Raw genomic sequence first — 26,320 nt, forward strand, 5'->3', positions numbered from 1 at the left:
AATAAATGCTGCGCCCACTAACTACTGAACGTAGGTGGAGTTGGATCACACCTGCACCATATTCTCATCCCGAATTCATGTGCACAAGAGCATATTATATTCTGCAGTTATTCAGAGGTTCTCTTAGCTTTTTATGGAAGTGAGCAAATAGGTAATTTGATTGATTTGTGATGCATAAGGTTCAGTTTTTGATCCTTGGCTTATCCATGGTTGTTTGTTACGAGCTTGGTCTACAGAATACTGCCCTTTACCACGATCTTGGTTGTGTGGAAAGGAAAAAGGCAATACGCAGGAGGAAAAACCTTGTCTAATTTCTACCCTGTTTCTTGATAATGATGAGAGTGGAAGAGTTTCATCTTCACATCCTTCAGATTGTTTTGTTTGTCTTGCCATGTTAATTAAATGCACAAAAAGTGAATTGTACAAACGTGAAATAGAAACAATGGATTTTGAGTTCAATCTTGCTGAGTAATCAAAAGGCCAATTTTGCATACGCCAATTGTTCACATAATTAAATTTCTCTTCTTCTTGAAAAACCAATCACTATTTCAGGAGGCCTATGCATATGGATCAGGACTCATCTTCTCAGATTGAACCATCCTGTCGTTAAATATATGCAGCAATAGATCACAGGCTTGCCGTGATGTTGGTCTTTCAAAAGGTGCAGTTTTCGTACATTGCAGTGCAATTTCTAGCACCTGGAACGCACCATTTTCTTCATGGGGTAAGAGTGGCTTCATTGCCGGATCAATTAGCTCCTCGCAAGCAGATCCTTGCATTTCAATGCGGGATTCAACCCATCTTACCATGTCTATGTCCTCGCCAAAATTCCCATCAGTTGGCATTCTTCCACTCACTAGCTCCATGAGCACAATGCCCATGCTGTATACATCACTCTTCTCTGTTGCTTTCAAAGAATAAGCATACTCTGCAAACGGAGAAACATGTCGTTAGAACTTAGTTATTCTGTTTAACTGAATTCGCGACAACTAAAAGATCAACAGCGATACCTGGTGCAATATAGCCGTAAGAGCCTGCAAACCATAAGTTCGACTCAGTATCTACAGAATCATAGTTGCTCGTGAGAGCTTTTGCCAGTCCAAAATCGCCCAAATGTGCCTCCATATTTGAGTCTAGCAACACATTGCTAGACTTGATATCTCTGTGAATGATTCTAGGCACACAATCATGATGAAGATACTCCACTCCTTGGGCCAACCCCACTGCTATCCTCAGTCTCGCCTCCCAGTCAAGGCCTTTCTTCTTCTTGTGATTGCTTGGTTGCTTATGTAGCCAATCCCACGCACTTCCGTTCTCCATGAATTCATAGATCAGTAAATTTGAGTGCTCTCCTTTGTTGTTACAGTACCCCAACAACTTGACCAGATGCCTGTGTCTGATCCTACCAAGAGTCTTAATTTCTCTCGCAAAGCTTTTGTCCAGCATTGGATCATCCTTTCTTCGAATCTTCTTGACTGCCACTGTTTCTCCATTGAACAGCTGAGCTCTGTAGATAGTTCCTGATCCTCCAGACCCAATCATAAACTCTTCGCTGAGGTTGTTTGTGGCTTCCATTATGTCCTCCCATCTGATATCAAGTCTGGCAGCATGCTGCTGAAATAGTGGTCGCTTTTGAGCCTGGGAAGAACTCGACCAATAGGCACAGCTCCCTTCACTACTGGCCCCCCCTATGACTTCTCGCCTGCTTCTAAAGAACAGGGCAGCTCCAAATAACAGAAGAATAATTGCAACTACAGTAGATATTGCCGATATTACCACTACTGATGACTGACTTAGACCTGAATTCTTATTTTCCTGGAAGTCCTTGCAGCTCTGGAGAGGACTTCCACAAAGAAGTGAATTTCCAACAAATGCCGCAACTGGCCAGTGAGCAAACCGCTTGTCCAGTTTCCCTTGGAGATTGTTGTAAGAAAGGTTAAGCCTACCCAAGCTGATCATCTCACCAACTTTAGGAGGTACTTCTCCTGAAAGTTCATTGTGAGATAAATCAAGCGCTTCAAGTTTCGACAGTGGACCGATGGAGGATGGGATTAGACCAGTGAGGTTATTGTAACTTAAGTCGAGAATACTTTGGAGATTCTGCAAACTCCCAATCTCACTAGGAATTTCTCCACTTAAGCTGTTTCGGGCAAGATGAAGTTCGTAAAGCTTACTTAAGCCACCAATGGTTGAAGGCATAGGACCAGAAAGTTGGTTAGCATCAAGATTGAGGACGTTGAGAGAATTGAGTCTACCAATTTCGGGAGGAAGAGTGCCATTGAGTGAATTATCGTTAATAGAAAGCACTAGAAGTTTGGAGCAGTTAAATAATTCTTGAGGAAGAGGTCCATAAAAGCGATTAGAGGAGAGCTTCAGCTCACCCAATAGAGGCAAAGTTCCAAGCCAAGATGGAATTGGTCCAGAAAGAAGGTTATTATTGAGATCAAGATGTGTCAGTTTCTTGCACGATGAAAGCTGGAAAGGTATAGAACCAGTGAGTGAATTTCCTGAGATATCTAGAAGGGATAGTTCCCTGATAAATCCAAATGTCCAAGGGATTTTACCAGTCAATTGGTTGTTCCCTAATCTTAACCTTTCAAGAGCAGGTGAATAGCCTAATTGTGAAGGGATTTCTTGATCAAATGCATTGTCTGTAACATCAAAAGAAAGAAAGGAATGCGAACTACAGAGTGCAGCAATGCTACCATTCAATTTGTTACTTGACAAATTGACTCTTGTCAGATTTGAAATTTTGATCAGTTCATCAGGGATAGTACCTTCAAGCGAATTATTGTACAGCATGAACTCTTGCAGAGCTTGAAGGTTACCAAAAGTGGGAGGAATTCCACCAGAAAGCCGATTATCTGCCAAATCAAGGATTGTCAGTTCACGGCAATTTCCCAAACTGGCTGGAATCTCACCTGAGAGATCATTCTGTCTGAGATGAAGGAAATTCAGCTGCTTTAACATTCCAATTGTCATAGGCATCTGACCCGAGAATTGATTTCCGAAGAAATCAATCATTTGCAAGCTTGAGCAATTACCAATCTCTTCAGGAATCTCCCCAGATAATTGATTATCATAAAGATAAAGAATCTGAAGGTTTCCTAGCATTCCAATCTCTCTAGGCAAATTGCCCTTTAAATTGTTTTGGTACAATGCCAATGTCTGCAGGTTACTGAGGTTGGCAATAGAAGGAGAAATTGTACCAACCAAAGTATTGTTGTTGAGCAAGAGATCAGTCAATTCAGCCAACTCATAAAGCTCTAATGGGATTGAGCTATTTAGAGTATTATTAGATAAATCAAGTTGCTTCAATGACCTGCAGTCTTTCAATTCCACAGGAATCCCACCATAAAGTTGATTTTGGGCTAGCATCAAATGTTCCAAATTGGTGGTGTTAGTACATAATTCCTTTGGAATTAGACCAGAAAGATTGTTACTTGATAAAACCAAGTAATTGATTAGACCCATATTACCAAATTCAGCAGGGATTCCACCAGAGAGCTTATTGGCGGACAAGTCTAGAGTCTGAAGATTTTGCAAGTTTGCCAAGGACTTAGGAATTCCACCTTGAAGCTGATTACCAAGCAGATTCAAATATACCAATTGACTCATTTCACCAAGCTGGGCAGGAATTTCACCTGAAAGAGTATTATTGGCAAGGTTTAGTGTCTGGAGATTCTGAAGGCTACCCAATTCTGCTGGAATTGATCCATTCAAGTTATTAAGGGCGGCAGTGAATACAACAAGGTTAGAACAATTCCCAAGCTCAGCTGGAATAGGGCCATCCAGCTGATTGTCCTGCAAAATCAAGTACTGAAGCTGCCCAAGTTTACCTAACTCTGGAGGTATATGACCACTAAGACTGCATGAGGCCAGGCCAAGAATGATCAAATTATCAAGATTACCAAAAGAAGCAGGAATAGGCCCTGTGAGGCCATTGTCACCAATTTTGAGAATTTGGAGGTTGATGAGAATGCCAAGTTGAGAAGGAATGGGACCAGAAAGCTGGTTAGAGTAAAGAAGCAAAGATTCCAAAGAAGAAAGGTTTGAAAGAGTAGTTGGAATGGGGCCTGAGAGCTGATTAGAAGAAAGATCAAGTTGGAGCAGGTCATGCAAAAGGCCTAGGGAAGGTGATATTGTCCCACCAAGTGAAGAATCTGAAAGATTGAGACTCACCAGTTGCAGTGAGCCATCAGCTGGATTTCTTGCGCATGAGACACCTCTCCATGTACAGAAATTTGGGTTGTTTATGGACCAATCTTGCAGCACATTCTGGGGGTCTTGAAACGACTGTTTCACCTCCAAAAGAACTTGAAGAGTTGATGAAGAATTTGCACCCTGGCATGACACTGATCCACTTGAAAGAACGATGACTAGAACTACGACAAGAACTGATAAAACTTGTCTCAGAAATGCCATCTTTTTTTTGTTGTTGCAAAAGGGATAAGAAGAATTGTTGAGACAAGCTATGAAGATGAGCTAAGAAGAATGAAAGGGCAAGGGAGGGAGAGAAGAAAGAGGCTGAAATTTAGGACTAAAAAAGGTTTGACTAAGAGGAGGACTAGTGTTGTCAATCTCCTTCTGCTGCTTCTGATGATCCTGCATGGGTTCCATGAGTTTTTGCTGTTTGGTTGTAGGCATTCAAGGACAACTGTAAATCTTGGTCTGGGATGGTGAGAACTGAGAAGACGCGTGGGATTCTTAAGGCAGTGCATGCAGTTTTTGGCTATATATTTCTTGAAAAATGTAAAGGCTAATTGACTGATGTGGAGTTGGGGGTTTGGTATTTGTAGAACTTTATTGTTGAAGCCTTAAAATTGATGCCAAATAAAAGATAAGCAACAAAAGATAGAGCTACCACAGCCACCCTGCCATAACCATTAATGGCCACCGCTCTCCTATTCCATTCAGATGGAGAGAGAGAGAAAGACAGAGATAACAAGGAAAGGAAATTAATTGAATGGAATTGTGATTGGCAAGACAATGGTCAATGAAAAGAAGCCCCAGAAGGGACCAAAAAACCAATTTAAAAGTATAGAAAGTTCTTAATGGAACAAAGAAATAAAAGGTTTGTTCGACTAAATGCACAAAGAGTGCGTGTGAATGTGCGTGAAAATGTGGAGTATAAAAGCTTGCATGAGTGGAAGATACAGTGGTTGAAGTGAAGACTGAAAGTTGGTGGATTTGCCAGTTTTGGTGTATTAGCTCAAAACAACTATGAACATACATGAAAGTGATCCGTTGGATTTCCAATTTATCTGTTAGTTTGTGGTAGTTTTTTTCTTTTTTGAAAAAAATATGTACGAAGGAGGGAGGGGCTGAGGGAACATAAGATTATTGAGTCAACCACTTCAGGTCCCCACGTCATAGCTATAAAACAAACTTCCTACTCTCATTCTCTTTTCTGTGATTTTACGTTTGCAGATTTTCTGTTTCTTAGACAAAGAGGAAACTTATTCTTTAACTTTGTGATTGGATTGAGTTAACCAAATCCTTGTGTCCTTTTGCAGCCTCTTTCTGATTGAATGGTTGCATTGAGGCTTAGACTTTTGCTTCCTAATCCAAAATCCAAGCCTTTTATCTCCAACGCTCCAAACACTTTTTTGAGCTCGCATTACACTTTTACTAGAACAAGAAATCCAACTACTTCGAGATTTCTTCCGTTTAGTATCTGATAACAATTTACATTTTACTTACGTTTCAAGTTACTAACTTTCTAGGTTGCCCTTTTGGTGGATTCAACTTGGTAGATTCTTGAACTTTAAGCTGCCCAATTGATTTTGCATTTTTTTTGCCTTCACACATCAAGAATAGAAATCAAAAGGGAAAAGATTATTAGAAATAGTGTTTACAAAATTTTTGTTGGGGAAAGTATAGCATACTTTTTACCAGAGACCTATAAAAATAAATGAAGAACCTACAAAACCAACACCATCCTCTCTGTAGCTCTGTGAAGCTATACACAGAACTTTGCCTTGGTTGACATTTCCTACTTAATGCAACTCCTGATTAGCACACATGGGCCTAAACTGCCTTCATTGAAACGGTTTAATTTTTTATCTGGTTATTCTGGAATTTATGATTTCTCAGTTTTTAAGTGCAAGTTCCTACTTTGAAAATTTGTGATGTTTGAGGAGATGTGGCCACAGTCATATATATCAGGGATAAAACTATAGATCCACCATTGAGGCCCCTATGTATTTGGCAAAAAGTCAATCTAAAATGTCCAATGGAAAATTAAAATTTTTTAACGAACTTAATCATGTGCACCAGAGTGACACTGCTAAAAAATTTTAATTTTTCATTAGAGGGTCTTGATTGGCTTTTTGTAGTATAGATAAAGGAGTTAAAATAGCCGCGGTGATAAAATAGGACTAAATTGACTAAAACTCCAAACATAAGGGACCAAAATGGCTATTTTTCCTTCTGGACTCCTACTAGTTTTAAGATATTCGACTAATGGTGTGCCAGAATGGTGGTACATTTAGAACTATAGGGTCACAAATCACATTTTACTGGATTGAAACTACAAAGCCATTTTGAAAAACTCTCAACTCTTCGAAAAACTCTTAAAAGTGGAAAGCTCATTTTGACAGGATTACAGTACTGCCTGCACAATACCAATGGTTATTTCCTACTTATATCTGTTTAACATCCCAAGTTGAAACCCTAAACCATACAACAGAATTGTGCAAAAAAAGAAAAGAAAAGAAAGATTAGCAAATGTATTTGCACTAGCTAGAAGACCTTGAAAGAGAAATTATGTGGTATGTCAATGGGATGCATTTGGTTTGGTGCTGTAAAACACTACTCTTACACATACTGGTAGATCTCACACTCAAACTCTTTGCAGATTCTTGAGTTCATTTTCTCCTTTAAATTATAGAAGCAAGTGAATATTTCCAAACTTAATTACACCACATGTTTTGCCCCCTTTAATGTGTTGCCATTACTCTTTTTCTTATCAGTCTATTCTATCAAAATATCTTTAATTGGCAATTGATTTGATAATGGTTTTTCAGAATCAATAAATAGTACATAATTGGGTTTTATTGATAATTCAGTCAGCATATATAATGCATCCTTATATATATATATATATATATATATTGTCCTTTTTTATTTCCTATTTCTTCACTATCAACTTCTAACATTTTCTCTTCATGAGAAGACAAAGATAATTAGTTAAACTAAAAAGGAATCCCTTAATATCTTATACAATCTTGTAAGCATTATACACTCGAATAAAAAAAATTATTGTTGAAATCACATCTGGCTGTGGATGGATCACGGACCTTCATCTCATTCAAATGTCCATTGTCATATAATACTATTATGAATTGCCCAAAGAGTCAAGCATATTTTGGCTGGCATCGTTTATGAATATATTACACTTATTTTTTGTCCGTTATTTAGTACTAATACTAGTTTTTGTGAGTCATTATTTGGTACACAAAAACCAAATCGTGTACGGCTGTTAAATTTCCATTAAACCTTCTAGATTTTGTAACAAATACAGAAGCTTTAGCTGAATTCTTAAAACCACATTATTTGCTCTTTCTGATCATGATCATCAAATAATTATACGAGACAAAGAAGATTAAGAGATATATATATATACATTCCATGCAATGATGTGTAGTTGTGAATTGTGATAGCTGTTAAGTCCTCAATAATTTGCAACATAATTAAAGAAGATGCTTAGTCCAAATGAATGTGACAAAGATGATGAATATTAAACTCATCAAAGCGTCATTCCTTTGACAATGCTTAGTCCAAATTGGTACCATAAGATAAGACTGCAACAAGCAAATATTCTCCACGGCCTTAGTCAAAACCTCCTGTTACCTTCTCTTACGAAACCTGTGATGATAGTGAGATGTAGCTGTGTGAAGATTACCTCAGTAGTAACTTTGATTGATTGAACTGATTGAAATATGATAAACATGATGCTCTTGCAAAAGGAACTATAAGCAATAGTTACAATTGGGCTCTTCTACTCCTCTCTAGAACTTTTTTCTCCTCCTTTTCTCTAGAATTTTTTCAGTAAAAATCTCCTTCATCTCTCTCATGGGAGAAAGATCAAATTTGGTCTTTTCTATGGGAGGGATCCAAGCACTTTCTCTAGGTTTTAATTTATCTTATTTGAATAAATTCTTTCTTAAGGTTTCTTAGTGAGAGATTTTTCTCTCCTAATTAAGATGTTCTAGCGAGAGTTTTTCCTCTCCTAAAATGTTCCGATGAGAGTTTTATTGAGTTTATTCACTCCTAAAATGTTCCAATGAGATTATCAATGTTATCTTTATTTGTATTAATTTCTTAAATTTGTTGTATCTATTGATTTCAGATCTATATATATCTGTGTCACGTTTATTTGATGTAATTTTTTTTACTATTAGTGCAGATTTATTGAATGAAATGATCTTTTCTATATATATATATATATAGAGCAATAGTTACAAGTTAGTAGTAGCAAATTACTAGTATGGTACACTTTTTCAGATAAATTCAATTACCAGTAGCAGTTGGCACATTACCTAAAGTTCAAGGACTTAATAGCCTGTCTAGTCCTTTTCAACTGAGGGTTCTAATAAGTCTTTGGGAAAATGACCTATTTTATTTCTTATATTTTGCAAAAATATTCTTTTCGTCCCTCACTTTTAAAACGAAACAAATTCATCCCTAACATTTAAAAAGTAAAACTATTATATCCCTGAACCTAATTTTCAATCTGAATCAAATCACCTATCAACCTGATTACAAATTTTGGAGGTATAATTGGTAGATCACTTGGTTAACTCAACTTGATATTCAATTGAAATTTAACGAACCACAAAAAATAAAAAATTATAACATAAAAAAGAATGATTAATCTTTCCTACATTGTCATTGTATACACTGACGGGTTTATGTACCTGCCACATCATTTCAATTTAAATTTAAACACCAAATTTTGTATTTGTGATATACATCTAGACTCGCAAGCGTATATACTAACGATGCATGAAAAGATTTATTCAAAATAGAAACCTTACTGTTCCAAAACAAAGAATGGCCTTTTATGTTATAATTTTTTATTTTTTTTGGTTTAATAAATGTTACGTGAATATGATGGAGTTGACTGAATGATCCATCAATTCTAACTCCGAAATTTATTATAGAATTATTGGATAGTTTGATTCAAGTTGAAAATTAGGTTCAGGGATGTAATAGTTTTAATTTTTAAATGTTAGGGACGAATTTGCTTCGTTTAAAAGTGAGGGACGAAAAGAATATTTTTGTGAAATGTGAGGGATCCCACAGGTCATTTTCCCCAAGTCTTTTGTCCAATGTCTTACTTGATCCGCCAACTTCCAATTACAAGCAGCACCTCATGACTTTTTTGTATACCAAAAATTCAGACAAAATTATTGGGAGAATTTTAAGTTTATTTGCTTTATAACCAAGGTAATAAAAATCACATCATATGACATAACTCTTTTTTTAACCTTTGTTTTTGTGGTTCCTATTTCTTGTGTTAAATTATGTAGCTAGCATCCCTCAAATACTTGAAAAGTTTGATTGATTTTTTTTCCCAAAAAATCAAGTGACATAAAAGAAGGGGGGGTTTCAAAATAAAATTTTGTCGTTGAACTAGCCTGAGTAGATGAGAACTGAGAAGAGGAGGCCAATGTGTCAAACAAACAAAGTCAGATTCTGAAAGGGAAGCTTACCAGCAGCAGAGCACCAGAATTGAGAAAAGAGGACATTGACCAGAATCGACTAGTCTAAATTGTGCATGGATGCGTGGAAATTTGCCAAGACAACTCGGTTTGTGAAACTTGAATGTCTGTTCGGCTTGCTAGTCTAGTCTCACGTGCTCCCAAGTTCATCAGAAATTTGACTTGTAAACTTTGCATATTCTGATATTCACAGAAGAAAGAAACATCTCATTCTTGCTCAGGCTATGGTCTATGTGCCATCACCATCTGTATAAATGTACAGTTCCCCCTTCCAATTTCAAGTTTTCAACTTCAACCACCCCCACCCCAACACACACACAGACATACATACACACTGACACTGCTTTTTGACAAAGCAAAAATTAAATTGAGTTTGTTCAGAAGATTAATTGGAAAAAATTTTTGAGTATGATACTATAGGACTCCTTTGATGTCATATTGGAACGGTTAGTCTTGGATGAATGATAGTTATGTAATAGTTAAAATTCAACTTTTATATATGTGTCGTGAATACAACGATCACTGTATATAAGAATTATTCATAATATTATAGTGTTTTTTTGATATAATATATATATATATGGTATTAAAAGATATTTAAAAATTTGTTTTTGATGCAACTAAAAATAATATTTCTCCAAATCATGTACTGTTCAAGTTGACTATGCCCGTTTCTTGACAAAAGCCACACATAAAAAACTCTATCACACACACACACACACAACCTGCTATTTGACAAAGCAGAAAACATTTGAGTTTGTTCGCCAAATTTTAAGCATAATATTGTAGCACTTTGTTGACGTAATACATATGAGATAAACAAGTAATTAAATTTTTTTTTTATATATGATAACGGATTGCTGCAATAAGTTAAAGTTGACTATGCCCTTTTCTTGATTTCACATGCACATTGTAGAGACTTTTCTTGATTAATCTTAGTAAAGCAAAAAACTCTAATTTGATCCACGACATAACCATCACCAGCACAATATGGGCTTCCATCTTTGAACTCTTCACAATGGCAACCTACAATTAATTTATGGTTGCTGTAGAATTACTAGTAAAACGTGGGGAAGGATCTTTACATTACCAAAGATGTAATGTGAAACAGTGAAATCATCAATTAGAATTAGGTAGACGAAGAGAATATTTGAATATACGTGTAGAGGCATATGACAAGAGGGAAAGTTTCTGGGGTTTGAATTTAAGGTTTCATTGAGGTTGAAATCTCAAACAAACAAACAAACATTACTGGCAATAGTAACTGGATCAGACTAATGAAGACTCCTTGCTATATGGGTAACTCTCTGTATGTATGACATGCTAGCTAACAACTTGACCTACTACCCACATATTTCAAGGTTGAAGTCTCAAGATTCAATTTTGGTCATCACCTAAAAAAAATATCTAATGATTTCAATTGACCTTTCAAATGATAAAAATTATTAGTTTTTTTCTTCTTTTAACTAGCTAGTTATCTAACTGCAATCGAGCAAAGTTGCAAAATCACATTGACTTTAGATCTTAATTATAGCTGTTAAGACGAAAATTATTCATTCAAGACGTGATGTTTAAGGGGGTAAAACAATAATTAACTTTTGTTCATTTCAAGTAATACACTTTACCTGTTTGAGGGCTTAGTAAAATCATCTCAAAGTCTTAATAGAAGGATCATAATTCCATGATGCTGCTATTTCATTAAAAAAAAAAAAAAAAATTCATGGAGGTCTGTGTTCCCCTATCTTTGGACAGACCATTTTTTGCAAAAAAAAAAAAAAAAAAAAATCAGAATAACGCTGTTTAGTAATTTTTTTTTTTGTTTTTTCACACACCTTTTTATTTTACATACAATATATTACAAAATGATCTACAATATTATTCCAATAAATTTTGGTTAAAATAATCTACTATCCGCATGCACTAATCTAGATATCTTTCTCTAGCATGCATGTCTTCTCTACCATATAGTAAAGTATATTCTGACCTTCAATTCCATCATCTTACTTGTCTGTCTTCTCCGATTTTCAACTATTCTTACAAGTGTTAGGAAGATTAAAAATTTTGGCTATTTCAATCACCAAGTAAATGGTATCGTTAGAAAAAAAGAAATCACTAAGAAACTCTTACTCAACATCAAGATCCTGTTTCACTTGGATATTTCAATCGATTTTGCCTAAAAAAAATCGATTTAAAATCATGACATATCTAAACTATAAATACAAATATGAAACTTTCTAAAATTAAGGAAATAAGCCATTATTTATTTCTGTATGTCATTTAGATTACAATTTTTCTTTTCAATATAAACAACTCATGGGCAAATAGAAAGAAGGATCCTTAAAGTTCTCTCCATTATCAGGTTCAGAATTTAAATCATATACTTAATAGTTCGAGAATGGAAAGGGTGTGGAAGGGTAAAAAGAATGGGAAATTTGTTTAAAACCCCTCACATTTTGTCAAATGTATTTTTTCATCCTTCACTTTTAAAATGTTAATTTTATATCCCTCATAAATTCAAATTAGCCAAATTTAGTTCTATCTTAAGTTTCTAACCATTTTTTAATTTGAAATCACCATATGACTCACATCTAGTCATTTTTTATGTACAAGGATCCCATTTTTTTAGTGGTAAAAATGAAGATGAATTGGATTAGATTTTCAACTTCTTTTTTTTTTTTTTGAAAAAAGCTAATTGTGGTTCATGGAATCTAACTTTTTTTGGTCTTCAAAAAATGATTACGTATGGGTCACCTAATGGATTCAAGGTAAAAAGTGGTCGAAAACTTAGGTTGGAACTAAATTTTTACCATCTTGATTGCGTAAGAGGCGTAAAGTTTCTATTTTAAAAATGAAGGATGAAAAATTTCATTTGCCAAAATGCAATGGCCATTCTAAACGATTTGTCCTTAAAAGAAAAAGAAAAAGAAAAGCTCATGGGCGAATCAAGAGCTTTTCCTCAGAGTAAGTTTTATATTCCACATTGGACCAGATCAAGTTAACTTAATTGGAATCAGTTTTTGAGAAAATTAAAAAGAAAAAAAAAACAAATTCAACATTATGTCGGTCCAATTTGAGCGTCAACTGTTCTTTTCAGATTGCCAAGCGGGCAAACCGCTCATGGGCCACAATAGTCATGGGTATAGGCTCTGTAGTCAGAGGGCTGGCTTAGGTACCCCAATATGCTATCGTTTGCCATGTGCTGCCATGATACTTTGATTCTTGAGTTCTTAATAATATTTTCTCTTTTCCAAATGTTCTTCTTAAAAATTTCTCTTTTTCAAATTATTTCTACGTCTTCCTTAGAAGGTTTATATGATTTGAGTGCTTCACGTACAAGAAGCTTGCGCAATTTTTGAGTCTGCAGGCAACTGTGAAAGCAGCCAAGGAAATGTTATATACTAGTTTTGACAACCTCAAAAATGTCTTCAAATAGTAAGAGCTAAAATTTGGCAAAATTAAAAAGCCATTTCGTTCAAGAACATTTAACCTATATCCAATGAAATGAAATCAAACGTTATAATTGGTGGGATAGTCAAATTTTAATCCAAATGGCACCATCCATCATGATACTCAAAAACAAAATCGAAATAAGAGAAAAAAGTCAGCAACTTAATTTTGGTGGTTAAGGTTTTAATAATTACTTAATTTGCTCTTTCCTTTTGAAGAATATTGCATATGTCAACTAATCTTCTATTTTAGTTCTGCTTCTGCCATGTTGTTGTCAATCAATTGGATTAATCTTTCTTACATTGACAGTGTATGCACTGTCAGATGAATGACAACTATGCAAAATTTGAATTTGAAATTTAATTTTTACACACATATTATAAATCCAACGGTGATAATGTATACACTGTCAGTGTAGATAAGATTTACTCTAATCAATTTTCCTACAACAGTGCTGCCTTCAATCTATTTTTTTTTTTTTTACAATGGGTTTAATGTGCAACTAATAGAATGCCACTGACACTAAAGAAATGAGTAAATCTTTTATACACTATCATGGTTGGATGGATGACACATGAGCAAAACTTTAATTTCAAATTCAAATTTTTGCATATGTGTCATATATCTAACAATAATTGTGCATACACCGACAATGTATACAAGATTAATCATAAAGAAATATGTTTGTTTTGACTTTTGAACAAAGGTTCGTTTTATAATACTTAATTTGTGAGTCTCTTGCTATTGGAGAATGTCTCCTCACTTTTTATTTTTTATCTCATTTGGTGGGTTTTCTCTTAAGCATTGGACAATGATTAAAGCAGGTCATTTAGCATATATATGCTCAATTAACTACTACATGCTTGCACGTCATGTTTTCAAATGTGTGTCTCACGTATTTTTCTGAAATTCACTATAGTGCAAGTCACGTACTTCAACTAGAACCAATTAATTTAATCTTTACCACTTTGTGCTGCTGAAATCTCTCTCTCTCTCTCTCTCTCTCTATATATATATATACCTATTGATCACTCACTAAAAACTCAACGAACCCGAAAATCAAATCAAGCAAAACACTCCTAGCTTGGCCAATTGTACAAAAGGAACAAAACCATGAAATTCTCCGTCTCTTTGTGCTTCTTGGTCTTCTTTTTTCTTGAAACTTCTGCATTTGATGATGATGCTTTGTCTTTCCTTCATTATTATAGAAGCTGCCCAGATGTTGAAAAAATAATCCACAATAAAGTCAAACAATGGGTTGCCAAAGATTACACACTTGCTCCTGCCCTCATGAGGTTGCACTTCCACGACTGTGCTGTTAGGGTAAGCATTATTTCCCTACAGAAATATCATTTACTACAACTTGAACTTATATATATATATATATATATATATATATATATATCTCATTTTCTAATAAATTTTGTCAATCTTTTAGCTGTTCCAAACAAATAATTGCACCTTATTTTCCTAGATATATATATATATGTATGTATGTATACGTGTGTGCGGGTGACTCACTTATCTATTATTACTTCTTGCCTCATTTGGTCATAAATTAAATGTCAACATCTGGTTAACATAATGACATTCTAATTAAATTTCAACCTTTTAGGTCCAGTGATTAAATCACGAGTCGAATTTCATCTTTTTCATGAACGTATTGAATATTACGTAGTTAAGTTACGTAGATTAATGAATTTATTTCTTGATTATCGAATAGGGATGTGATGCCTCAGTTCTTTTGAACCATCAAGGAAGTGAAAGAAGGTCTAATGTGAGCAAGTCATTGAGAGGATTTGAAGTGATTGATGATATCAAAGCAGAGATTGAGAAGAAGTGCCCTAAGACCGTCTCCTGTGCTGACATTCTCACTGCTGCTGCTAGAGATGCAACAGTTTTAGCTGGAGGTCCATTCTGGCAGGTCCCATATGGGAGGAAAGATGGACGAGTTTCCATTGCCAAGGAAGCTGAAATGGTTCCCATGGGCCACGAAAGAGTCACCGATTTGATCGAATTTTACCAGTCCAAGGGACTGAATATACTGGACTTGGTTGCCCTCTCAGGTATGCAAATCTTCTTTTTGATGATGAGGAAAAAGAAGCTAAAATGTGGTGCAGTCCTTTTTATTACAATAGGCCTGTTCTCATTTTGATTTTTGTAGAAATTGATTTTTGGAAAGCAAAAGCTTGAATTCAATATGCAGGTATCTTAGAGCTTCAGATTCTGACCATTTTTTTTATGCTTCGAAAGTAAAAAATTGAAAGAAAAAGTCGTTGAGAATATCATATCATATAACCAATTTTATAGAATGAAAACTAAAAGCATGTCCAAGAAATCAGTTAAGAACATGCTCTATGGTTCGAACGGTAAAATGAGACTTCTCTATGTGTAGGAAGCAACCATTCAATCACTAGAATATAACTCTTCAACTCTTCAATGATAAGCGCCATTTTCTCATTGCAAGCCATTTATTTTACAGGAGCTCATACAATTGGAAGAAGCACATGCGGATCCCTGCAGTTCAGATTGTTCAACTACATGGGAACTGGAAAGCCTGATCCAACCATCAACCCCAAGTATCTAAATTTCTTGAGGAGAAAATGCAGATGGGCATCAGAATACGTAGACCTTGATGCCACCACCCCTAAGACCTTTGATGTTCAGTACTTCAAGAATGTTCAGAATAAGATGGGGCTCCTAAAAACTGACCAAATCCTCTATTCTGATTCAAGGACAGCCCCTCTTGTGAATGCATTGGCTTCCCAAACTCATGTCTTTCACCATCAGTTTGCAGCATCCATGGTGAAACTTGGGAATATTCAAGACTATTTGAGTGCTGATGACGGTGAAATTAGAGTGAATTGCAACTATGTCAATGCTTAAGGAATTGAAAATACTGAAGATTAAGACTACATCCTCAGTGTTGGTGGCGGATTTATCTGTATTTTAAGACTGGAATTTTGTTTCTCATTCTTGTTTCATTTCTTCTTGTCTGGCTGTAGCGTTTCACTGGCCAGTATGACTTGAAATGGATTTAAGTTAGTTCGCTGTTGTTTCTGATATTTTTCATTTAAGAAAACAGAAATCTTTATACTTCACCATGCATCTGAATTCTGATTACCTTTGATGGCTTTCTAGTACATTTTTCGGCTTGCAAGATCTTGAAATGTTTTAAATATCAACAGAAGGTCTAGGAATAACTTACTATGCTGGCTTTGGGCTAAAATGTTTAAATATTTTCGGAATTTTTTTTGGGGGGGGGCTAAGATATTTCCAACTCCTCATCTAACAAGCAGTTGCAGTGGATGGATCAATTGTGATCAGAAAGTTTTATATAGTGTTTGGTTGCCTGGAAAAGGGAAGGAAAGTGAAGGAAAAGTGACTTCCTACAAGGTTTGAATGTTTATTTGAATGTTCATTAGAATACTTAGAATTTATAATTCAAATAACCAGCTTGTAGTTAGACATCTTATTCTTATTTTATTTAAAAAATTAATGAATTAATAATTTATTGAATTTATATGATGTTAGTATTATTTTCTTCTACATGTATATGAAATTAGTATATATATATATACATACATATATATATATATATATATATATATAGACACACACACACACAAACTTATTGTTAAAGAATGTGATTAATTTTCAGGTAAGCAACTCTTCCATTATGCAAAATGTTATAGTTATTACATGTTTTTACATATATTAAATACCAAAAATGAAGAACTTCAATATTGAATTTTTTTTATTAACAGACATACTAGCCAATTTTTTCGTGACTTTTCAACTAAACAAAGATAAAAATTTTATATTTTCTTGCATCATTTTCTTGTTAACCAAACACATGTGAGAAAGTTATTTTGCTTTTCCTGTACCTCACTTCATATCACTTATCCCATGGCACACTTTCTTACATGATTTTTCCCTCAAACAAATAAAAGGGTAAAACAATTACTCACTACAAGAAAAGAAAAGTAAGGAAAAGTCGAGCATTAGTTTTTCTGGAAAATCTGGGCTTTATGATGGGGCTTTACTATTGCCAGAATGAGTACGCTTCGGATCGAGATACTACGTTGTTCTGTGTACAGAAGTATGTAAGGTCCAAAGAAAGTCCCTGGCCAACCCATATAACTAATAGAACCAAAGTAAGAGTAGCATGTATCTAGTGTTCTTCAAAGGCTCAGGTGATCGAGAAGGCGTTCGTCTGGTAGTTAAGGTTCAGCTTTCAAGAATTAAAGATTTTGAATTCAAATTTCTTTACTCGTTCTCCGCATCTTAAGTCCGACCCCTCCATTATTGAAAAAATCAAATCCAAAAGCTAACTCAGCTTGCAGGTGAAGTAGTGATAGGTCTTAGATTCGACTCCTAAATTATCGTTTTTCTATGTAAAATTTAAAGTCTCCTTCAAAATAATGAAATATGAAACAACAAAAACCATCCAAATTAGTGCTTGTAAGCCTATGACATTAGACCATTTTTACTAAGCCTTAGGCCCTGTTTGATTATCCAATTCAATACTTCAATTTAATGAATTCAAATCTTAACATGTTCTGATGTGTTTGATAATTAAAAATGGAACATCTGAATTAATTAAGTGGCACTAAATTTTTTAGGTAAAATTTGCTCGAAACAATAAGTGACAAACTATTCATTTATCACTTAATGTAATATATAATCAAATATATCAGATTTAGTACTTAACAAATTAATAAATTAATGGATTCAGATTTTATATCTCATATTTCAATTTTTAGACTTCAATTTTATCTAATACACCTTTAGTCTAATTAGGCCAACCATTGTGCTTGGCATACAAAGCTCATTACGCCTATAGTTCTTGGCCAAAACTTAAGTAGATTGGATTTTCAAAGATCCAATGATTTAGATTGTGCCATATCATTTGGTGAGATGGTGTGGTATAATCTAGACCATTGGATCTTTATATAAAAACCTGATCTACCCAAGTGTGAGCCTAGTTTTTAACTCATTGTGAAGGCGATTGTACGAGGCTATTGACAATTTAAATTGGACAGTGTTGTGTCTGTCGACCTGGCTTCATCTAGACCATCAAATTAAAGTTTACAAAGGAAATAAAAATTTTCTTACATATTTGAGCCACTTCTACTTTACCCAAACTGAAACCAAGTTCAGAAAGCTCAATTAAGAGCCCCACCACTCCCCCAAAAAAATAAAAATAAAAAAAAGAAGCCCTTAAAGAAAACAAAACCCCTCGTGCAGTTGTCCCAACTTATGAGGATTAATCAATGTTAGGGTTGTAAACTAATGAAATGTACTAGAATAACAACCATGTCTTAATATCACTTTGTTACAACCAAGTTAACCAATTAAAACATATGGTCTGGTCCTCTCAAAATCATTTGACATCTAATAGTTTCTACCCAAAAAAAGGAAAAACATAATAATTATACATCATGAAAGATCCTATTGCAATCATTCTAAAATCCTTTTGAAGCCAAAAATGCACATACTTGTTATGTTCGAGGACAGTAAATGGTTTTCCTACTTCTATGATTTTTCATGTTCAACTGAGTTTTGCTGTAAGTAGCAACTTGTTACCAATTTTTGAATCTTCTTCATTTCTAGGTGTCAGCAATTGTTTGTATCATTTTGTCCATTTTGTTAACCTCATTTGTGCATGGGCTCCATTTGGTCCTCCTCTTAGGAGACGAGAGGCGCTTACCCTTGACCATCAACCACCCTCATCTCTCTCTCTCTCTCTCTCTCTCTCTCTCTCACAGAGACTTTTGATACCAGTTGATAACTTGATATATGTACACTTTCTTTTTTCTACTCTCACCTTTACCACTACCATTAGTCTACCGCAAGAAACGTTGCTAAAGCAGCCTCTCTGGCTATCTCCCCCACTTTACACTCTTTATCTCTTTCAAGATTCTTCCTCACTCATCCTCCCACATAATACACACTACTCACACACACAGAGAGAAGCAGAAAAATACATTTTCTTATCCTAAGCTAGCCAGCTCAGCTCAACTCAACAAGGTTGTTGTCAAGTTCTACATATATATTCATAACACTTGTCAAACCTTGAGAAATGTACTAAACAAACCAAGTAATATAATGGATGGTTCTTGCTCTCCGTTCTGTATGGCTAGGAATGAAGGAAGAAGACCTATCAGCTACAAATTCGCCTCCTCCATTTTTCCCTACATCACTTCATTAACCCTACTTTTTTTCCTCCTAGTTCTGATAGCGGATCATCATCATCAGCAGGAAAATCCCAGTTCATTCCAGCAAGCTGATCCCAGATATGAATCAGCTAAACTGACGGGGCAAAAGCAAATGATTTCAAAATCTTCTACAAGGAGAGATTGCAGAGACAGTGCTCATGATTCGACAAATAATGGAATCCATTTTTCACCAATAGGAAGAAAAGGAGGGCGCCATTCTGTTAAGGTTCCATCTTTCTCATGGAGAGATAAAATATTCAGTGCCAGCGCTCATGAAGTTCCTAGCGGTCCAAACCCCATTTCAAATAGGTGAGAACTGAGAACAAGAAAATACATCAGAGGTAGCAGAAATTAAGAATATTGTGGGTTTATGTCATGGCTAGTCATCTCTTGGTGCTTGTGAAAATTGTCGTTTCTACAAAACGTTATATACTATATACAATCGAGTGACACCTTTTGGTTTATGATTCAAGTCTTGAACGTTATAATTACAATTTTTTTGTTGTTATTTAGTAGCAAGTGTATATTATTTTCCAATCATTTTGGCCATGGGGATGCATGGAGATGGGATTGCAGCCATGATGATCTTTGATTGCTAACTTTTTGGAATAGTCTTTGTTCGGGAAATCTGAAAGGGCCATCATTCCAAGGAGGAGTGTCTTTATTCATTTAATCAAAAAGACATGGTTGATTTGCTTTTCCTCCACACGGAATAGCTGCTTTGAACGGTCCCCCGCAGTAATATTGAAAAAAAAAAACAAACAAAATTGATTGTGAAGCAAACAAGTATGAATTGTCTATGGTCGTGCTAACATGAAGTTGCTATAGTATTCAACCAATACTGATGTTTTTGTGTGTGTGCGTGTCCACATCTCTCTGATTATCTTAATTGAGAAAAATAAATGGATAACTATATGATGGTAGTTTCTGTTCATCTGTTTCTGAGCAGCTTTTGTTCATCTTATTTTGCTTTTCTGTAAAACTATGATGTTACTCAACAACATTTACCTTAATGAAGCAAATTCTTTTATCCATTTTGTTCCTTGATTTTACCTTTTTATAACAAACCAATAACAAAAGAGCAAAACAAAGTACCTTTTACTTGAAAATTGATAAATCTTTGTCCTAGTTTCTTGTATTTAGATTGTGTCATACATCATAGGTTCTTGGGTCAAGTGATAAGGAGTTTGACACTCTTTAAACAAAGTCTTGGGTTCGAATTTTGTGGATGGAAAATATAACATTCGAAGAACCACTCCTAAAAAAAAAAATTGGACAGTATTTTATTCCAAACTAATCACTTCTAGAAAAAGATTTGACAGTACTTGATTCCAAATTAGTCATGGTCCAATGAGGTCAACCAGATACTATTGAAAGATTTACACCGAAACAAAATTAAACAAAATTCTTCGCACTAATTGAATTTCTTTCTTCTCCTTGGATGGAAATTTTGTAGGTTTTATTGTCGTTTAAGGCACTTCTCATTTATGTAGGCTTTTATTGCATTAACTTTATGGGCAGACTACTATTCTTGAATTTGAAACATCCTTCCCAAAGCTATTTTTCTTTTCTATTACCATTCCAAGATTCTATGTACAGTTTTACGTTGTACTGAAAGTTTTTTTCTTTTCTGAGCAAAATAGTAGTAACTATTTTATTGACATAGGCAAGAAAACAGCTTCCACACAAGGTTAAACCTCAAGTACATCCCGGACAACCACATTACTAGTACGCAAACTAGGCCTTAGTAGAAGCATATTCGCTAGGCAAAACATGAAAAAGATAATCCCCGGTAAAAAGGAATAGCTAAAAGAAGCAGTGTATTCTCTAGGACCAGGGGCAAGAACGGTTGCACCTGCAACCGTTCCTGACAGTTATGTACATTTTGTATACGACGTAACTTTGTTTGCACATGGTATAATTTATTTTCAACAATATGTAATTTTAGAACAAAATTTTGTGAATCTCACACATATTATTAAAATCGAGATACAAAATGAAATCTAGATCGCATAATTTTTTTTGATCAAATCTTGATCGTGAACTGCCAGGAACGGCAGTGCTAAAAGGGAATAGCTAGCCACGGTCAACAAATAGGTCTATTGCCCTAATCAATTCAAATGACAAAAAATTTGCAGCACACAAACAAAAGTGTTGGCCCAGATAAACAAAAGCAGGTCTCTCTGAGGAGCACAATGATTAGTATATGTTTGTGGGGTTTAAGCTTTATGAGTTAAGACGAGACTGCATGTAATTATCAAAAGCAAAAGAAGAGAGTGCATGAGTGCATCACCATTTCACCCATTGTTTTTCGTGTAAAGTCACATATGTACCACATTTATATACGTGTCTAGCATCCAATGAAAGAAGCCTGCCTAAGAAGGGTCCCTTTCTTCTTCAAATTCACTAAAGATAAGCCCTTCTACTTCTTCCTGAAAAATAACAGCTGCCACTCTTCTTTGGCCATTTCTTTTAAAAGCTGTCACCATAAAAGTCGGTATTAAATTTGATCGTACGTCTTCATTGCCAAAGCTCTTGTTCTCTTTTGGGTGTCAGTATTTTGCAATTTGCTTGTTTTATACCTGTGGTCTCACCCGGTACGAAGCTTGGATAAGAACTACAGGATTGAATGAGCAATGAAAGATCAAATTGGAAAGAGGAAGAAGCCATCAATTAATTGAACTTGTCTTCATTGCACTAACAACCTCCCTAGAGATTATGGCTGGCTGTTCTTCCAAAGATGCAAAAAAATCTTTACAGCATTGTAGTTGCTTTAACGGGCTGCAATAATCTGCTTCCCCTAACTCCTAAGAATAAGTGTAATTCTGCTAGATACTATTCCAACTTTGAGAAAAATGATTCTTAATTAAATGAGGAAGTTTTACGAATTAATTTGCCAGTGCTTTGGGACTAAAATAATTAGCACTAGAAGAAGCCATTAATTAGAAAAAAGCACACAGACTAATGGTCCCTTATGTTGACAAATTTGTTCCTCTCTGCCCTTTACACTATATTGTGCATTTCAGTCTCAAACATGGTCCATATGCAACATTTATTCTGGTCCCCAGTTTCATTTGTGACTATTGTTACACTTGAGAAATTCTTGCAGACATCATTTGTCCAGTAGTTTGATAGGCTAAAATGGATCCTCTTTGGATTAAACTTAGAATTAAGACACGCAAGCAAACTGATACGAACCTGTAAACACGCCTAAAAATTGTGTATTTCCGCCTTTGTAACTTACTCTTTGAGATGTGATGTACGTAAAATAAATTGGTTGGAAAGATCAAACAGTGATTAAAAAACGTATTTATGATACAATTAAAACTTTTTTTTATGAACAATATCATATACAAATAAACTTATTTTCTCTTGATACTCTAAAAGCCTAAGGGAAATGAAACCTAAGGCTTATTATAGTCCATTCAGTAATCTCAATTGAGTTGATAAGAATATTGATGATTAAGTTAGATTCTGTTCATTCTATATCAGTTGAGTTGGTAAGAAGAAAATTCAGCTTCCACCCCAATTTCATCAAAATAGAGAAATAAAAAAAGAAAGAAAATGCCTTATTATTAACCATTCAGAAGATGATAATGCATATAAAGATAAGAGAATTAGAAAACAGTCCATTCAACGTAAATCGAAACTTTAGTTAGATTAATACAACTTTTTAGGATAAAATGTGACAAAATTTCAAATTTTGGGTCCATAAGATCTTGAGCACAATATTAGAAATAGGAATATAGACATTACTTGTGGAATAGCTTAAACAAGAACAATACCCACCCCTAATTAATTTGGACTAGTAAACACTTATGATGACATAAGTATGCATATGTTTGTTGTCCTTGGAAATACAATCGCATTTTATTATAATCTCATATGGATTGCATATATTTTGTTATTCTTACAAGTAATATGTATGAAAACCTTCATGGCTTATTCGAGTTTAATGGCATCACAGGGAATATGAATCTGCACAACAGTAAGTTTGCATAGAGTTTTAACTAGTTGTGAAGGTCATTTTACCCTAGCATAACTTACAAACAAGAATGGAATTTTTTTTTCTTTTTTCTCTATTGGGTACAAGTATATAATAGTCTATATATAGGCTTGAATATATCAGAAGTTAGAAATCCTAAAACTCCGATTAGCACATGAGATTCTTGACACATACTGTCAGCTAAATGAAATAATTAACACGATTCATAAAAATTGACACATTAGAATGTGGGGGGGGGGGGGGGGGGGCGGTAAAGGAATCGGATTATGATTTTATTTATTTTTGTAACATGATATTATTGATTACTACTGATGGAACACAAAATGAACACTATGGATTAGAGTTTTTTGGAGGAAAAGGTGATGAAGAGGGTCCAGCACCAAAATCTTCTGGTGGAGGAATGGGTGATGAAGATGCTCCAGCAGTAAAATCCTCTGGTGGAGGAATAGGTGATGAAGAAGCTCCAACACTAAAATCTTCTGGTGGAGGAATAATTGACGGAGCTTCAAAATTATAACTTTCCATAGGAGTAATTGATGAAGTTTCATAGTTAAAATCATCTCGCGGAAGAACAAATGGGGGTGAAACTTCAGAATAAAAATCTTCAGGAGCGACACCAAGTGATGAAGCAGCTTCATAATAAAATTCTTCAAAACTATAACCTTCTGGAGGAATAGCAGCTGATGAAGAAGCTCCAAGATTAAAATCTTCGGAAGAAACAAAAGCTGATGAAGAAGTCCCAAAAGTAAAATCTTCTGAAGAAACTCCAAAGCTAGAATCTGCTACAGGAGCAACAGCTGATGAAGGAGCTCCAAGATTAAAACCTTCTGGAGGTGCAACACCCGATGAAGGAGCTCCAAGATTAAAATCTTCTGGAGGAACAAAAGCTGATGAAGAACCTCCAACATTAAAATAGTTTGAAGGAACAAAAGCTGATGAAGAACCTCCAACATTCAAAGCTTTTGGAGGAAAAAATGCTGATGAAGAACCTCCAACATTGAAATCTTTTGGAGGAACAAAAGCTGACGAAGAACCTCCAACATTGAAATCTTTTGCAGGAACAAAAGCTGATGACGAACCTCCAATATTGAAATTTTTTGGAGGAACAAAAGCTGACGAAGAACTTCCAATATTGAAATCTTTCGGAGCAACAAAAGCTGATGACGAACCTCCAACATTGAAATCTTTTGGAGGAACAAAAGCTGATGAAGAACCTCCAACATTAAAATCTTTTGGAGGAACAAAAGCCGATGAAGAACCTCCAACGTTAAAATCTTTTGGAGGAACAAAAGCGGATGAAGAACCTCCAACGTTAAAATCTTTTGGAGGAACAAAAGCTGATGAAGAACCTCCAAAAGTATAATCTTGTGGATGAAAACCAGCTGATGAAGAAGCTGTTCCAAAACCAAAATCTTGTATGGGGACATAAGCTGATGCAGAAGGGCCAGCAGCTTGAGGAACAGCAGCTGATGAAGAAGCTCCCTTGTTCAACTCATTTGCATGGTTTTGTAACTGGACAAGCATGTCATCTACCCAAGCTTCAACTTTTGCAACCATCTCCTCATCCATTTCCTGAATGGGGGTGGGCAACCAAGCAAACGGGTCTTTTGGAGCACCAATTTGATCCAAATGCTTAGCCCTATTTGACTCAATCTCCATCTGAGCATCAAGCTCGTCAAGTTGTTTGTTGAGTCTATCAACGTTAGCTCGAGTATATGCCTCAATAAGTTGCTGTGTAGGATCGGGTTGCTGGTCTTTTTTGTGGAATCGATTAAGAACAGTTTCCATAGTTGGATGGAAAAAAGAATAAGGCTTATTTGTTGGTGAAAATATGAGTATGCCAATGTCGGTCGAGCACAAGGTGCAAAGTTCACTAGCTTTCTTGTACATTCCATTCTTACGTTTGGAGAAGCTAGCATACCTATCATCAGCGTTTTCTATCTTTTTCATTTCAATTTTCCGACGACCCCTAGTTTGCTTGCCCTCCATGATTTCTTGATAAGTGAAATTTCAGAGGAGAAAATACAATGACCTTTCTTATATCTTCACTTAAATTTATAGTGGAAGGCAAGGATTTGCTAAATATTTGTTCTTAGTGTTTTCCCTTCTTGGAGGGTCATTTATGGTACGAAAATCTTGACAATATTATGCAAAAAAATAGGTCTGACAGCTCCTTACATCCCCGTTTTGCTGAGCCATGAGAACAAGTAATTAATACTAATATTGAGAAATAAATATGTGCTTCATTTTCATTTTGTTGATTTCCATTTTGAAAGTGCGAAAATAAATATCCAATTTTGGCAAGTGAATTTTAAAACTTACCCTATAAAATTACGTTACTTGTATATATCCAAGAAAGTTTAGGGGTGTTCAAATGTTGAAGTAAGCACATATGCAATTCAAAGACATGCTGATGCCCGTTTAAATATATAGATTTCTTTTAGCGAACAAATAGATAGAGGCGGAAGAAATTTACAAATTTGCTCAATATTGTAGTAACAAGAATAAGAAGTATATATTAATGTCCAAAATCTTTTTAATAGATGACATATTAATAACATCACCTACGAAAACAACTACTGGGGAAAGGATAATGATTGAAGAGGTTGGATAAACTTCAAAAAGTGCCAAGTATATACCAGGAACATCATTTCTTAGTCTTGGAATTAAAAAAGAAAAAAAGAAAAAACTTGTGCCATTAGGAAATCTTTGATTTGTGCGATCTTCATACCTAAGCTACAAATTCATGGATTAAATTGGCAAACATGCCATAATATTGAAGATAGGTCTCTGCAACTACAAATTTTCTGATAATTTCAGTCAGCTATTTGATATGATGTTGGATTATTAGTGAGGAATAATGTATACCTAAGTGTAGTTTTATGTAATTTAATTGAGTATAGTTTATGGGCAGTGGT

General features: G+C 35.0%; 3 protein-coding genes across 3 annotated transcripts; 1 reads left to right on the forward strand and 2 right to left on the reverse strand.

The window, feature by feature from the left end:
• Window positions 1–557: 557 nt before the first annotated feature.
• LOC113783852 (LRR receptor-like serine/threonine-protein kinase GSO1) lies at window positions 558–4,425 on the reverse strand. The gene is made up of 2 exons (XM_027330091.1): window positions 1,011–4,425; window positions 558–928 (listed from the first exon to the last, which is right to left on the reverse strand). Exons 1-2 carry the CDS (start codon window positions 4,423–4,425, stop codon window positions 558–560), a joined length of 3,786 nt encoding a protein of 1,261 aa, XP_027185892.1.
• Window positions 4,426–14,288: 9,863 nt separating this feature from the next.
• On the forward strand, window positions 14,289–16,061 carry LOC113782078 (peroxidase 7). The gene is made up of 3 exons (XM_027327988.1): window positions 14,289–14,498; window positions 14,899–15,241; window positions 15,658–16,061. Exons 1-3 carry the CDS (start codon window positions 14,289–14,291, stop codon window positions 16,059–16,061), a joined length of 957 nt encoding a protein of 318 aa, XP_027183789.1.
• A 7,671-nt stretch (window positions 16,062–23,732) lies between these two features.
• Window positions 23,733–25,391, reverse strand: LOC113782079 (flocculation protein FLO11-like). Its single transcript, XM_027327990.1, has one exon. The coding sequence runs from the start codon at window positions 25,389–25,391 to the stop codon at window positions 23,733–23,735; it is 1,659 nt and encodes a 552-aa protein (XP_027183791.1).
• Window positions 25,392–26,320: the final 929 nt, after the last annotated feature.

The sequence above is a fragment of the Coffea eugenioides genome, chromosome 9 (genome assembly GCF_003713205.1).
Source record: "Coffea eugenioides isolate CCC68of chromosome 9, Ceug_1.0, whole genome shotgun sequence".
Classification (NCBI taxonomy): Eukaryota; Viridiplantae; Streptophyta; class Magnoliopsida; order Gentianales; family Rubiaceae; genus Coffea; species Coffea eugenioides.